At 38.8% G+C, this 12,436-nt stretch overlaps 1 protein-coding gene across 1 annotated transcript; it reads left to right on the forward strand.

The window, feature by feature from the left end:
• Nucleotides 1-308: 308 nt before the first annotated feature.
• On the forward strand, nt 309-3,662 carry LOC113299556. Its single transcript, XM_026548592.1, has 3 exons — nt 309-919; nt 1,584-1,714; nt 2,342-3,662. The coding sequence occupies exons 1-3, from the start codon at nt 644-646 to the stop codon at nt 3,063-3,065; spliced, it is 1,131 nt and encodes a 376-aa protein (XP_026404377.1). The 5' UTR covers nt 309-643; the 3' UTR covers nt 3,066-3,662.
• The last annotated feature ends 8,774 nt before the right edge of the window (nt 3,663-12,436 follow it).

Raw genomic sequence — 12,436 nt, forward strand, 5'->3', positions numbered from 1 at the left:
GGTACATTCGTCGGTCGCTTAGATATCTGTTTGGATGACTGAGAAATAGACCCAACCTAACAAGTGGCGGAGTAAATCCCTCCAATACAGTTAGTACTTTTAAAACGTAGACTTTTCATTAGGTCTACTCCTGAGGAGTACAATAACAGCAATCATCCTCTTTTCATCACTCTAAGAAATCTAACGATCAGAATTTCACTCTATTCCCTCCTCAAAACTCACAGCCAACGAAATTCAACACGTGTCTTATTAAGAGAAAACCGCGTGAAAAAAATAATCAACTCATTAAATTCATTTTATTTTTTCTCTGGGGTTTTGAACAGAAAGAGAGAGAGAAAATGTAAAAACATTCAAACCCAAAAAAAAAAATTGTATAGAAAAACGGAAAATCCGTAAGAATCGTTTATCTTCTGTTGTGAAATCATCAGATTAGGGTTTTCACGTGATTGAAAAACATTAGAAGAAAAAAATTAGAATTGAGGGGGAAAAAACTATGTTTTTGCTTGGATTAACAGCATTTTTCTCGTGAAATCAATTTTTTTAATGCGGCATTAACGGATCTATGTGAAGAAGAGATGAATTAATAAAAGAATTGGATTCAGAAAGAATATAGGGTTGTTGTTTTTGGAGGTGGTTGGAAGATATGCAGATTGATAGAAGTAGGAGGAATGGAAACCATCATTTATGTGTTTCAGATTATTTTATAGATCGAAATTCGTCTTTCATTGATAAAGATAGTTACAATATTAATAACAATAATCTATCAATGTCATCATCATCACCACCATCTAGTCTTTTGTTGATTCCTTCAACAGGGGGATTGAATTCTAATTGTGGTAATGGTAATGCTAATTATATTGAACATATGGTTTCTAAAATGGATACACTTGCTGGTGTTGCGATCAAGTATGGTGTTGAGGTATTCATTTTTGTTCATTTCATTATCTCCTTTGAATTTTCAATCACATTCATATATACGTATATTGGATTGTTTATCTTGTCTTGTCTTGGTAACATTGGAGGATCATATTGAGCTTGGGATGATTTAGTTTATGTTTTCGTTTCCGAATGTTTTATAAGTTTCTCCGAGTTTCAGAATGTATTTGTAGAAGAAATTTCAATTTTTTGGTACCATACATTTTTTGGAGTTGTTGGCATAATTGACTCCCTGAATTTCCATCCAAAAATGAGCAACATATGCTCATCTTTCCAAATTGTGACACGATGAATAGATTCTAGATGATTTGTAGCTCAAAGATCCAGTAAGCCTCCAATTGTGATCACATAATTCTAATTGATTGGTTTCGTTTGATTTAGAAGATCACCTTGACTAGGTTGTGTTGCTTGTTATTCTTTTTCCGGATGATTATGTATCATGGTTTCTGTGGTTGAGTACCTGTTCTGTTTCTTTGTGCTGTTCATTTAGATAACTCGTTGATTACGCTCCCAGATATTAGTAAAATGGAGAAGAAACTCTTCTATTGTTGCTATTAGGAATTATTGGAGCTGCTACTTCTGTTATAAAAATGATGCTACTCCTGAAATTCTTACTGACTGTGGCAGTTGCGTTATCATTTTTTTAGGTGGCAGACATTAAACGGATGAATGGTTTGGTCACCGATCTTCAGATGTTCGGTCTCAAATCACTGCATATACCATTACCTGGAAGACATCCTCCATCCTCTAGTCTGTCAAATGATTCTCCTACTCACAGGTATTGCAGTGCTCACAATTCAATCTACTTTTTCTTCGGAATCACAATAATCACCTCAGTGATTTGTTTCATGCATCTGGGATGTTGGATTATTTTTTCCTTCATTGTTGTTACAAAACATCATGGGGCAGCCTTGTAACTGCACAAATTGGAAGCTCATTCAGTTGTGGTTGAGATGTTTTTCACCTTCTCTCCTTTGCTTGATTTGCAATTTTGAATATAGAGAATAAAAAATTATTAGAGAGCTAAGGTTTGAGACGAAATTTTTTTCTTTGTTGTGCTGATTGATTGTTGTGTTTGGATGTCTAATTAGTTGGTTGAACATTTCATCTTATCTGCAAATACGAGTTTGGTTTCTAACTGAAGGATTAAGCCACTTCTGATTACATCAAAGAAGGTTTAAAATGCCAAAATCCAACATTTGGTAGTAGATCTATTGTGTGATGACCCCTCAAAACATGGTTCCGTTTGTTTGTATTTTCTTTTGCAATTTCGATCTTGGAAACTTGTTGCTGATGTAGCCGAACTTTAGAGCACGATAACAATTAATTTGGATATGTGGCTTTCCATATTAGTTGATAGAAACACAGGATCTAAGGCGTTCTTTTCTATTTGAACTTGTTTCAGTGATAGCAGTACCGATCACTCTCCATCCCGCCGGACGGTTCACGAACAGATCTTGGAATCTTTACAGTCCCTCAAGCTGAAGCCAGATCAACCAAGAATTTCTTCAGCCATGAGCAGTTTACAAGGCTATTATGGCCTCAAATCTCCAAATCACAAACTAGTAGAAACTGAAATGTCAGTTTACAGAACAGGCAAAGCTCATTACTTGGAAGATGAAACACAACCCAAAACTCCTTCAAGCTTGCATCGGAAATCTAGGAGCTTAGTTAATACCATATTAGCAGAGAACACAAACTTGGGCGAGGATGTACCAGTAGGTCATCCAGATAAATTTGTTCGCCGGCGTCAAAAAGCAGATACGGATTGTAATCCCCGTACCCCAGAAACACTACTGAAGGTAGATAACAGTGGCGGAAGTGGGTTTTCAGCAACAGCAGGAAAAGGTCTAGCTTTACGGCCAAAATCAACGAACCGACTTGCCCCAACATCAGATATCGATTCAAGCTGGTTGACGCCTATTTCAGTTGGATTTGGGGATACCCCCGTGGTCAACGGATCTGCTGCAGTTCGCAAATCATCGAGCACGTCAAATTTGCACGAGCAAGAAACATTTGTTTGGCCGACTTCTAGACGGACTTCCACAACTGCAGCTAGCAATAGACCAATATTTGATGGCTTGCCAAAACCAGCTACTGGAAGGCGAAACAAAGCAGCTCTTGATTAAACAATCCCATATTACAATCTCAAGGACTTTAGGCTATTTTATTCTTTCTATATTCTCATCTCCGTACAGAAAAGTCAAAGACCTTTATATATGGCCTTTCAGCAAGCAAGGCTAATACAGTACATAGCAGAAAAGGAAAACAACAGGAGTCAGTTAATAAGGGAGGATGAAGAAGTTCTTCCATTTTCGAGTAACTCTAGGTACTGCTGATAAAGGTGGTATGTAACTATTAACCCAACCTTTCTATGGCTTCCCCGTTTTGAACTATATTAGTGTATTTCTAGCAGATATTTATTTTCCTCCCAAACCTGGGCTAGTATTTCAGCTGCCATAGGAAGATACGTTTGAAATGCAATCAGTTTCTTTGTTTAACCCACTTTTAAGTTGCACCAAAACTGCTTAGAGAAAGCGTATACTGTAACTAGGTTGCTACCCAACATTCTTCACATTGATTTTTTTTTTGTATTTATTATATCATTTGCTTCTTATTTGAAACTGTTTGGTAGCCGTGCAGTCAAAATACTTGCATAGCAAAAGCATTTTGTATTAGATATGAAACGAAGACGAATTTCTATACAGTCATGATTTTATCTGGTACATGACCTTAATACTTCAGTCCGGGGAAGAATGAGAGGTCTAATCTGGTAGTTGGTTAGAGGTGTAAAACAATTTTTTCTTTTCATTCACCATTCACTAGGCTTCGTCAACATTATCATATCTCTAAAAATATTGAATTGATTACATACTTCAAGATTTTTTTTCAACATAAATGCCCAAGCTAAAACAGCCTAGCTTAATTGGGGGCCACAACTTCCAATTGGGGGACATGCACTATGGGACAAAAAAGGTCACCCAATCCTAATTTGGGTCACCCCTTAAAAAATATTTTCTAAATGGCAAAACTGTCCTTATATGATTAGTATTAGGAATTAATTAGTTTGATTAGTGTGGTAAGTGTATTTAGATTTAAATCTGATTTTAGGAAAAAAATTATGGAAAATGTGTTTTATGTGTTGAGAAGAAGAGGAGTTTTGAGAGGAAAACCTAGGGTTTTTACAAATGGGTGATTCAAGTGGAGGGAATGAGATTGGTGAAGCTTCAAATAACAACAATGATTATGTTGATGGTAAGATTGTCTCAACTAATGATACGGGTTGGATGTTTGATGAGGAGATGTTGATAGAGGAAGGCATGAACAATGGTTGGAATGAAGATCTCATTGCTCAAGATGAAGGAACCAACACTCAAAATGAGGAACCCCAAGGCCAAAACAATCAGGTAAACTTCCTATACTCTTCAAATTGTCGGAATGGTGCTCCAAGTGGTCGAATCATCCACACTATGGAACAACTCAGAGAAAGGGTCGTCATAGTCGGGGGGTGTATACCCAAACGACTCTCTAAGGTCGTCAGTATATTGACACTACCTATAACGACTCAAACCTGCAACTTTTCCAGGTTATGAAAAATCGTTAGGATAGTATGCTAAACATTGACGACCCTTTTTAACTAGGTCACTTAGAGTCGTTTTGTTGTTTTGTTTACACATTGACGACTCTAAAACCAAAACTCTCTGTAAAAAGTAACACTTTAGGGTCGTCATACATGTAGTCATATGTAATGACGATCCTAGCTATCAATTACTAATTTCTTTTAGAGTCGTTAGTTTGATTAGTTATATAAAATAACGACCCTTGCACTAGATTCTCATAATTTTTGATTTCATTGAATCGTAAAAGGCATACATCTCACATAGCGTTGCACTGAAGGAAATGAAATACAATAGATAATAAAGGTGCACTTATACACTTAATCATATATGGCGTAGTTATATCTAGTGCCTTCCAAGATAAATTTGCAATCGTGGAGCTCAAACTTTTCCCCACGAAGCTCCTCATAATAGCGATACGCCTTCCCCAACTGAAAAGGCAAATATACTTAGTTAGTATCGATCAAAGCTTTTTATAAGTTTTACCTCTTGTTCAAATACTTACTCTTACAACACTCAACATATCCGGAAAGGCTTCCCTAACAGCCTTAAGTTCTCTTTTCAAAACATCACACTCGAATTGTATCTTCTGGAAGCGTTCCTTGACTTGTTTCAAAGACCTTGAATTGCAATTTCCGTCCAACGCCACAAAAACGATGAATATGCGGTTCCACCAAGCATCCGATGTTTCATCAATGTCTTTGTCTAGACTTTCAAAGTGGTTAGTGACTGTTTTCCAAGTTCTTGTAATGGCACAATTCTCTTCGTTAGTGAATGGAGTCATGATGTTTCTCTTTTTTTTGCTCTTAAATGGTAATTAAATGAGAAGGAGAAGAGGAGGTTGATAATTAGGGTTTTGATATGGAATAGGTGAGATATGGGCCATGCAAACAAGGGTCGGTCCGGGCGACAAAGTGACTCATATTTTTCTTGCCCATCCTAGGATGATGGATTTGGCACATTGCTTTTACCAGGTCTTGTTCATAGATTTCCCATCCTAGGTGACCATAAGCGGAATTAAGGGAAATCCCCGCACCACTAGAGATTCCCAAGGAAGACCACATCGTGTTACTTATACTTTGTATAAAGAGTACACCGATCAACTTCCTCACGTCATCTTGGATCACCTTATATCCACCGACGACGTTGACGGCGATGGAAATTGTGGTTACCATGTTGCAACGGAACAATTAGGGCATTTCAACGAGGCCGACGAACTTAAGCTCACCCAAATCCAATATGCAAGGAAAAAAATGGCAGAAAAGCTTGTTCAGGACAAACAACTGTATTTGACAATGCTCATGGAAAGAGATCCAAAAGAGAGGGAAATGAAGTTTAGGGAGTTGGTTTGTAACGTGAAATGGAGGACGGGGTCGAAAAAGGCCGGTTATAAGTTTTGGATGCAAATGCCTTTTGGTGGTCAACTCTTAGCGGACACATTCACTTGTGTGGTAATTGTATTCAGCAAAGGCTTCCCCGGAGCGTCTTGTATGTACGTACCCTCAAGAACTCGGTGCGACGCGGCGATAAAGAAAAGAAGAATTGTAATGGCACATGCCAACAATAACCATTACATAGGTTTGAAGATTTCCGAAGAATGTCCTTTACCACGGGTGGCCTATGGTGATTGGGGAGACTACACCAAGGAGTGGACAAATCAGTACGAGTATGGAATGAACCTTTGGAATGCTATGGGCCCAACCCCGGTTTACGTAGACATGGGCGATGAATCGTGAGACAAGATGTACATTCAAAACTATGCATTTTTAAGCATACTTTTTGATAATGGTTGTATCCTGAACCCTAATATTTGTATTTTGAAGAATGTCTAATGAATACAATGTGTTTTATCTTGCGGCATAAGAATCAGTTAAACTTATGGATGTTTTCCCAACATAGGGTCGTCATTGGTATTTTCAGATACCCTAACGACTCTAATGGCCCAAATTAGGTTGTCTCCTGGATGTTTTCCCAACATAGGGTCGTCATTGGTATTTTCAGATACCCTAACGACTCTAATGGCCCAAATTAGGTTGTCTCCTGGATGTTTTCCCAACATAGGGTCGTCATTGGTATTTTCAGATACCCTAACGACTCTAATTCCCCAAATTAGGTTGTCTCCTGGATGTTTTCCCAACATAGGGTCGTCATTGGTATTTTCAGATACCCTAACGACTCTAATGGCCCAAATTAGGTTGTCTCCTGGATGTTTTCCCAACATAGGGTCGTCATTGGTATTTTCAGATACCCTAACGACTCTAATGGCCCAAATTAGGTTGTATCCTGGATGTTTTCCCAACATAGGGTCGTCATTGGTATTTTCAGATACCTAAACGACTGTAGTGGATTATACAACAATCGTCATATTGATAGTGTATACAATGACGACTGTTTGCAAAAACCCCCAACGATTCTTTTTCTATACACGTTTTCCCATAAAAAATAGCTGTTACAAATTATTCTATAAGTAGAGGAACATATCAAGGTGCAAAATCAATTGAAAACAACCTCATGAAAGCTTTTTTTTAATGGAAACTCCTTCATCAATTGAAAGCATACTTAGAAGATGCAAAAAACCAAGAGTCGTTACGCCATATCCTACAAAGGAAGAATTAGAGATGCGCGAGGCTGAAAAACGGGGAAAAGAAGAAGCGCATCTCCGGGAAGTATTCAAGCAAGTCGAGGAAGAGACCGAATGGGTTAAAAACTATTACAGCGTCAAAGATCTTGACGAAGATGCAAAAGATGAATGGAAATTTTGGATAAACGTTGGTTGCGGTCCTTTCCTTAATTCTCACGTGCATCTACGCTATGATTATGAACCGTCCCACATTCGTGATAGGACAATTCACGTTATGAGATTGTGCAACAAGTACAACGAGTTTCTCGTGAGGCATAAAGGCGATAGACGTGCGGCCCAAAAATAATATACCAAATGGAGAGGAGAGCAGTTTCATCACATCGAAGCCGCAATGGTAGTTAAATCTCGTACCGGAAAGAACAATAAAATGTAATGTTTTCATAAAGAGTCGTTATCAGTTTTAGTAAAACAGTGACGACTCTGTTTATCTCCAGAGTCGTCATCTTGTGTAAAAACAAAACTAACGACCCTTATTTTGAATTTCAAAATAACAGACCGTTGGGATCTACTTCGCCATCCAAGAGCTCCTCTTAAGGAAAAGTTAGTATTCCGTTAATGTTTATACTTCTGTCATGCTTCAAAGTTATAACATTCCTCGTTTAATTTCAACTGGAACGTTTCGATGGGTTATGGACAATACGTAATGGGGAAACTAAGTTCCATTCACCATAAAGAATATACAACGTTGACGACCATTTGATGCATCAGCTTCAAGAATACCCATGTTAACTCTTATGCAATACGAGATAGATGTAATGTTATTTTCCTAATGAAATAACATAGTATTTGCAACAAACACAGGAGTTACCAAACATAAAAGTATTCGAAACAAAGACTCAAAAACAAACACATAAGTTGTTTCAACACACACTTAAGTTCAATTCATAAAGTAAAATTAGCATAAGTTGAAGTCGACCATCTCGACCTCGACCACCACCTTACTACCTCCCTGACCTGCTAACTCTCCGGCTTTTCTTAGGAGGAGCGCCCTCTGGGGAACCAGCATCTTCTCTAGTAATTTCTTGTACCTCTGAGGGATGTTCATCATGATGTTGGCTACTTTGGCCATGCTCATCAACTTCTTGTGCTCTTTGGCTACGTGATTTCCGGCTCCTCTTACCTTCCTTAGCCAGCTCCTTGAACATCTTCTTTGCATTGGAATTTTCAATGTGCGTGCAGTAATCTGCGTACCGACGTTGCTTCGCAGGATCCATCACTTCCCCTTTGTCATCCGAGCAACAAAAATCCTTGACAAGAAGCTTCATTCGCTCCCTCTATATGCATTCAAAAACAATTTCACATTAACTCTCTTATACGTAGATGAATAACACAATTAAAAAATTAAATACTCACCACTAGTGTCAGAATGGAAGTAGCATCTCTACTGTCGACTTGAGAAGAAGAAGAGGTGGATGCTCTGTTGGTCCTCCTACCCGGAGTCGGATCTACCCATATCACCCTACCATGGGAGAAGCCTTCATACCATTCGACGTAATCCGGTGTTGCCTCATAACCTTCATCCGCATGCACCCACCATGAGATGTCTACAAGCCTAGAGTGTCTATCATTCCAATGTTTGACATCAACTTCAGGTTCATAAGCCACCTTTATACCCGCTTCGTCAGCCTCGCACTTTTCCAACTTGTGCTTGAACGGAGGTACATAATCCTCATCGGGTGAATCTTGAATAAAACCAAGTTTACGCATGATTCTTATCGGATTGTACATTGAAAAACCGTTAGGGTGAAACAAAGGGCCATGGTAATACACGACATCTTCCATTGCGCCAACTCTATTATTCTTGTACGGATTGAAGACTACCTCTTTAGCCGTGATGTTGTCAAGTTATTGACGCATTTGTATCAACGCATAAGTTTGTTCCCTATCTTGAGAACCAGTGAACAAGTATTTTGTTCCCGTTGGACTACCTTTGCTCCATTGTGGGTTGAGTTTCACATCTTCATTATCTTTGATCAGTGATGGGAAATGATCATAAATCCACACCTATAGCAACCAATGAAATAAACATAAATAATTCAATTTTTAAAATGTACAAAAATAAAAAAACTTTCATCAATCCAAATACCTGGATTAGAGCCAAATTCCCATTAATTTGAGAAGTTAGTTTGCGAGATCCCTGAGAAAGCTGACCATTCAGGTGTGTAATTATGGCAGTCCCCCAAGAGTACTTGCTCACATCTTCCAAGGGATCCAAAAGCTGAAGAAGGTTGGCGCTCACCCGGTTACCTTTGCTGTCAGGAAATATAACCGACGCAAGGATATACAACAAATACCCAGCCGCCGCATAGCGACATTCCATATCAGAGAGACCTCCTTCTTTTTCCTTCTTTTCTGTCCCAGAAAACATGTTCCTAATATCTACAAGTTTGAACTCTTTCTTCTGGTACTTAGGTCCCTTCTCGAAAAGCCCATTAGTCTTATCGGAATCCCAGCCAAACAAGTTCTTGGTCCATGTATAGATGTCTTCCCAACTAGGCCTTCTCTTGAACTTCTCACCGGTTGATTTGCCTTCGACCTGCAACCCTAATATCTGTTCTGCGTCATCAGGAGTTATCGCCATCTCACCAAAAGGAAGTTGGAATGTGTAGACTTCAACGTGATACCTTTCACAGAAACTAGATACTGCGACCTTGTCATACGCAATCACAGAGTTCAGAACGACATTGTACAAACCTGAGTTTTCAACCAAATCTCTAACTCTTGCACATTCAACTTCTAACGGACACAACTCCATTTTCTTGAAAGAAGATTGGTGCCGGAAAAGACGTGCGGCATCCTTATGATCCTACAAAACATAAACAAACACGTATTTAAAAAACAAAACATAAACAAATTAACACCAACTAATCAAATAGCAAGCAAATTTGGGATTCTTACGATTGTCTCACTAATGCAATGAGCCCACGATCCAGGATATCCAAATAGAACTTTGCCCCCATCTCTAGGTTCTCCTCTAAGTTTACCACCTCGAAGAGGAGGCAACATCAAATGAGTAGCGGGAACGTGTCTCGCACTGGGTGCAATATTTGTTCCATCCTTCTTAACCCTCTTTACCGGCTTTTTCGCCTTTGCATTCTCTTCCTCATCCTCAACAGTGGTTTTACCATCATCACCACCTTCATCCTTTTCATCATCATTACCTTCATTCTCTTCCTCCTCATCATCATTATCATCACCGCCATTATTACCTTTATGTTGTTCCTCCTCATTACCATCATCCTCATCATCACCACTACCATTACCTTCACCCTCTTCCTCCTCTTCTTTCTCTTCTTCTTGTTCCTCTTCTTCTTCTTGAATATCTTCTTCTTGTATCTCATGTTCTACACCCTGTTCCTCCTCTACTTGCTCTTCTTCTTGTTCATCTTCTTCTTCAGCACTAGTGTTAGCTGAAACAACAGGAGTGTCTGATTCTGACGAATCGGACAACTCATTACCTTTGTCTCTTGGTTCGGTGATAGAAAATGATACCTCACTCGGCCTTCTTCCGCGCAATGGACCGGCAAGTAAGTATTTATCGTTGCGGGGAGGTTTCGAAGGAGGAGTTATCGTGATTTCAACCTTGTCTTTCGTTTTCTTGTCACTACATTCCAAACACGATTTTTTTTTTTTATAAGACATCAACTTTATCTCTATCATTTAAAGAGTCGTCAATGATATGCTCTAACAAAATAACGACTCTTCATTACAAAGTAACGACTGTCATTTATAAGGTAACGACTCTTTGCAAAAATTGGACAGTGAGGATGATTTTGGTCCTTAAAGGGTCGTTAAAGATTAAACTTGGGTCGTCAAACAAGTAACTGCCGACCCTTTAAAAGAGATGACGACTCTAGGGATTATAGATTACTAACGACTCTAGTCTAGGGATTATATACTACTGACGACTCTATCGTTTTCTCCAACAGAAGGCAGTTCAAGTTCAACCCAGAATCGTTACGCACTAATTTGGGGTCGTCAAACTACAGTCGTCATCTTCAACCTAATATGGCGACGACTCTATTCTAGGGCACAAAAGGTCGAAGTAGCAGAACAAGGGTCGTCATATTTACACTAACAGGTTAACGATTTTTCATAGAAAAAGCATGCAATGTAAGAGTTGTTAGGGTATTATTTCTTCGATGCTAACGACTCTCACTCTGTAACTTCTATTTTTCAGTTACGAATCTCGATTACACAATCAAAAAACAACCAAAACATCGAATAGGAGGTGGGTTTAAGTTCACGTATCCTCTAATTGGAGCCATTCCCTTTTTGGGTTTCGATTTGCTTGCTTCAGGAGCTCTTCGCACGTACACCTTTGCATTCACCGCATCTACAAGATTAGGAATTTGAAGTGCTTTGCGAGCAATTTGCTTTGTTTTAGCCATATTTGTAAAAGAAGTTAATCGTCGATTAAAGTTTTATCATCGACGATTACGCGATGAATCGGTTCGAAGATTTTTCCTCGGTGGAGGTGGAGTCGTTAATGGTGGAGGTGGAGAAGAAAAAGGGAGGAGAGGAAGATGAAGATAAAAGAGAAACTGATTTTCTCTTTGATTTAATTAGGGTATATAGATTAGGGGTCTTAGTTAGGGTAGTTAATTAGTGAAACTGATTTTCAATTAGTGAAGGGTAAAATAGTATATTCATATTGCGATATTTACACCCTGAAAATTTTGGGGGGCAAACAAAATTCCATGGCCCCCAATTAAACTAGGAATAAATGGAGAATCGCGGGACTTATGGCGAGGATGATTTGTCCGGAAAACATCTTTGGAATAATGCTAATTTCTTCTTTTTTTGAGGCGACTCAGCCGATTATCCTTTTCATTTTACCAGGGGGAAGTCATCTTATGTAGATTAGCACGGCGAAAACAGAACTGATGTAAATTGTTTGCAGGGGGAACTAAGTGCAAACTTATCATCTAATGATGGTTCAGGAACAAGGGAGCATTTATACAGATCCAAATCCCATTTTATACTCCAGCTGCAATGCAACAGGGGGGTATGACTGCAGATTTACAACCCCACTTCAGATGCAGAGAGAATATCTGAAAAATTAGAGCAACGGGATAACATAACACTAGATCTACTGGATTAACGTACCACTGAAAAGAAAATAGAAGCATTGAGTAAATGGAATAATTCAATTGTTTCGAGGCATTGAATAGGAAGCGCTAATAGAACGCAAGACTAGCCAAGAAATTTCACTGAAGTTTTCAGCAATTACACGAGGACG

The sequence above is a fragment of the Papaver somniferum genome, chromosome 7, assembly GCF_003573695.1.
Source record: "Papaver somniferum cultivar HN1 chromosome 7, ASM357369v1, whole genome shotgun sequence".
In the NCBI taxonomy this organism is placed as follows: domain Eukaryota; kingdom Viridiplantae; phylum Streptophyta; class Magnoliopsida; order Ranunculales; family Papaveraceae; genus Papaver; species Papaver somniferum.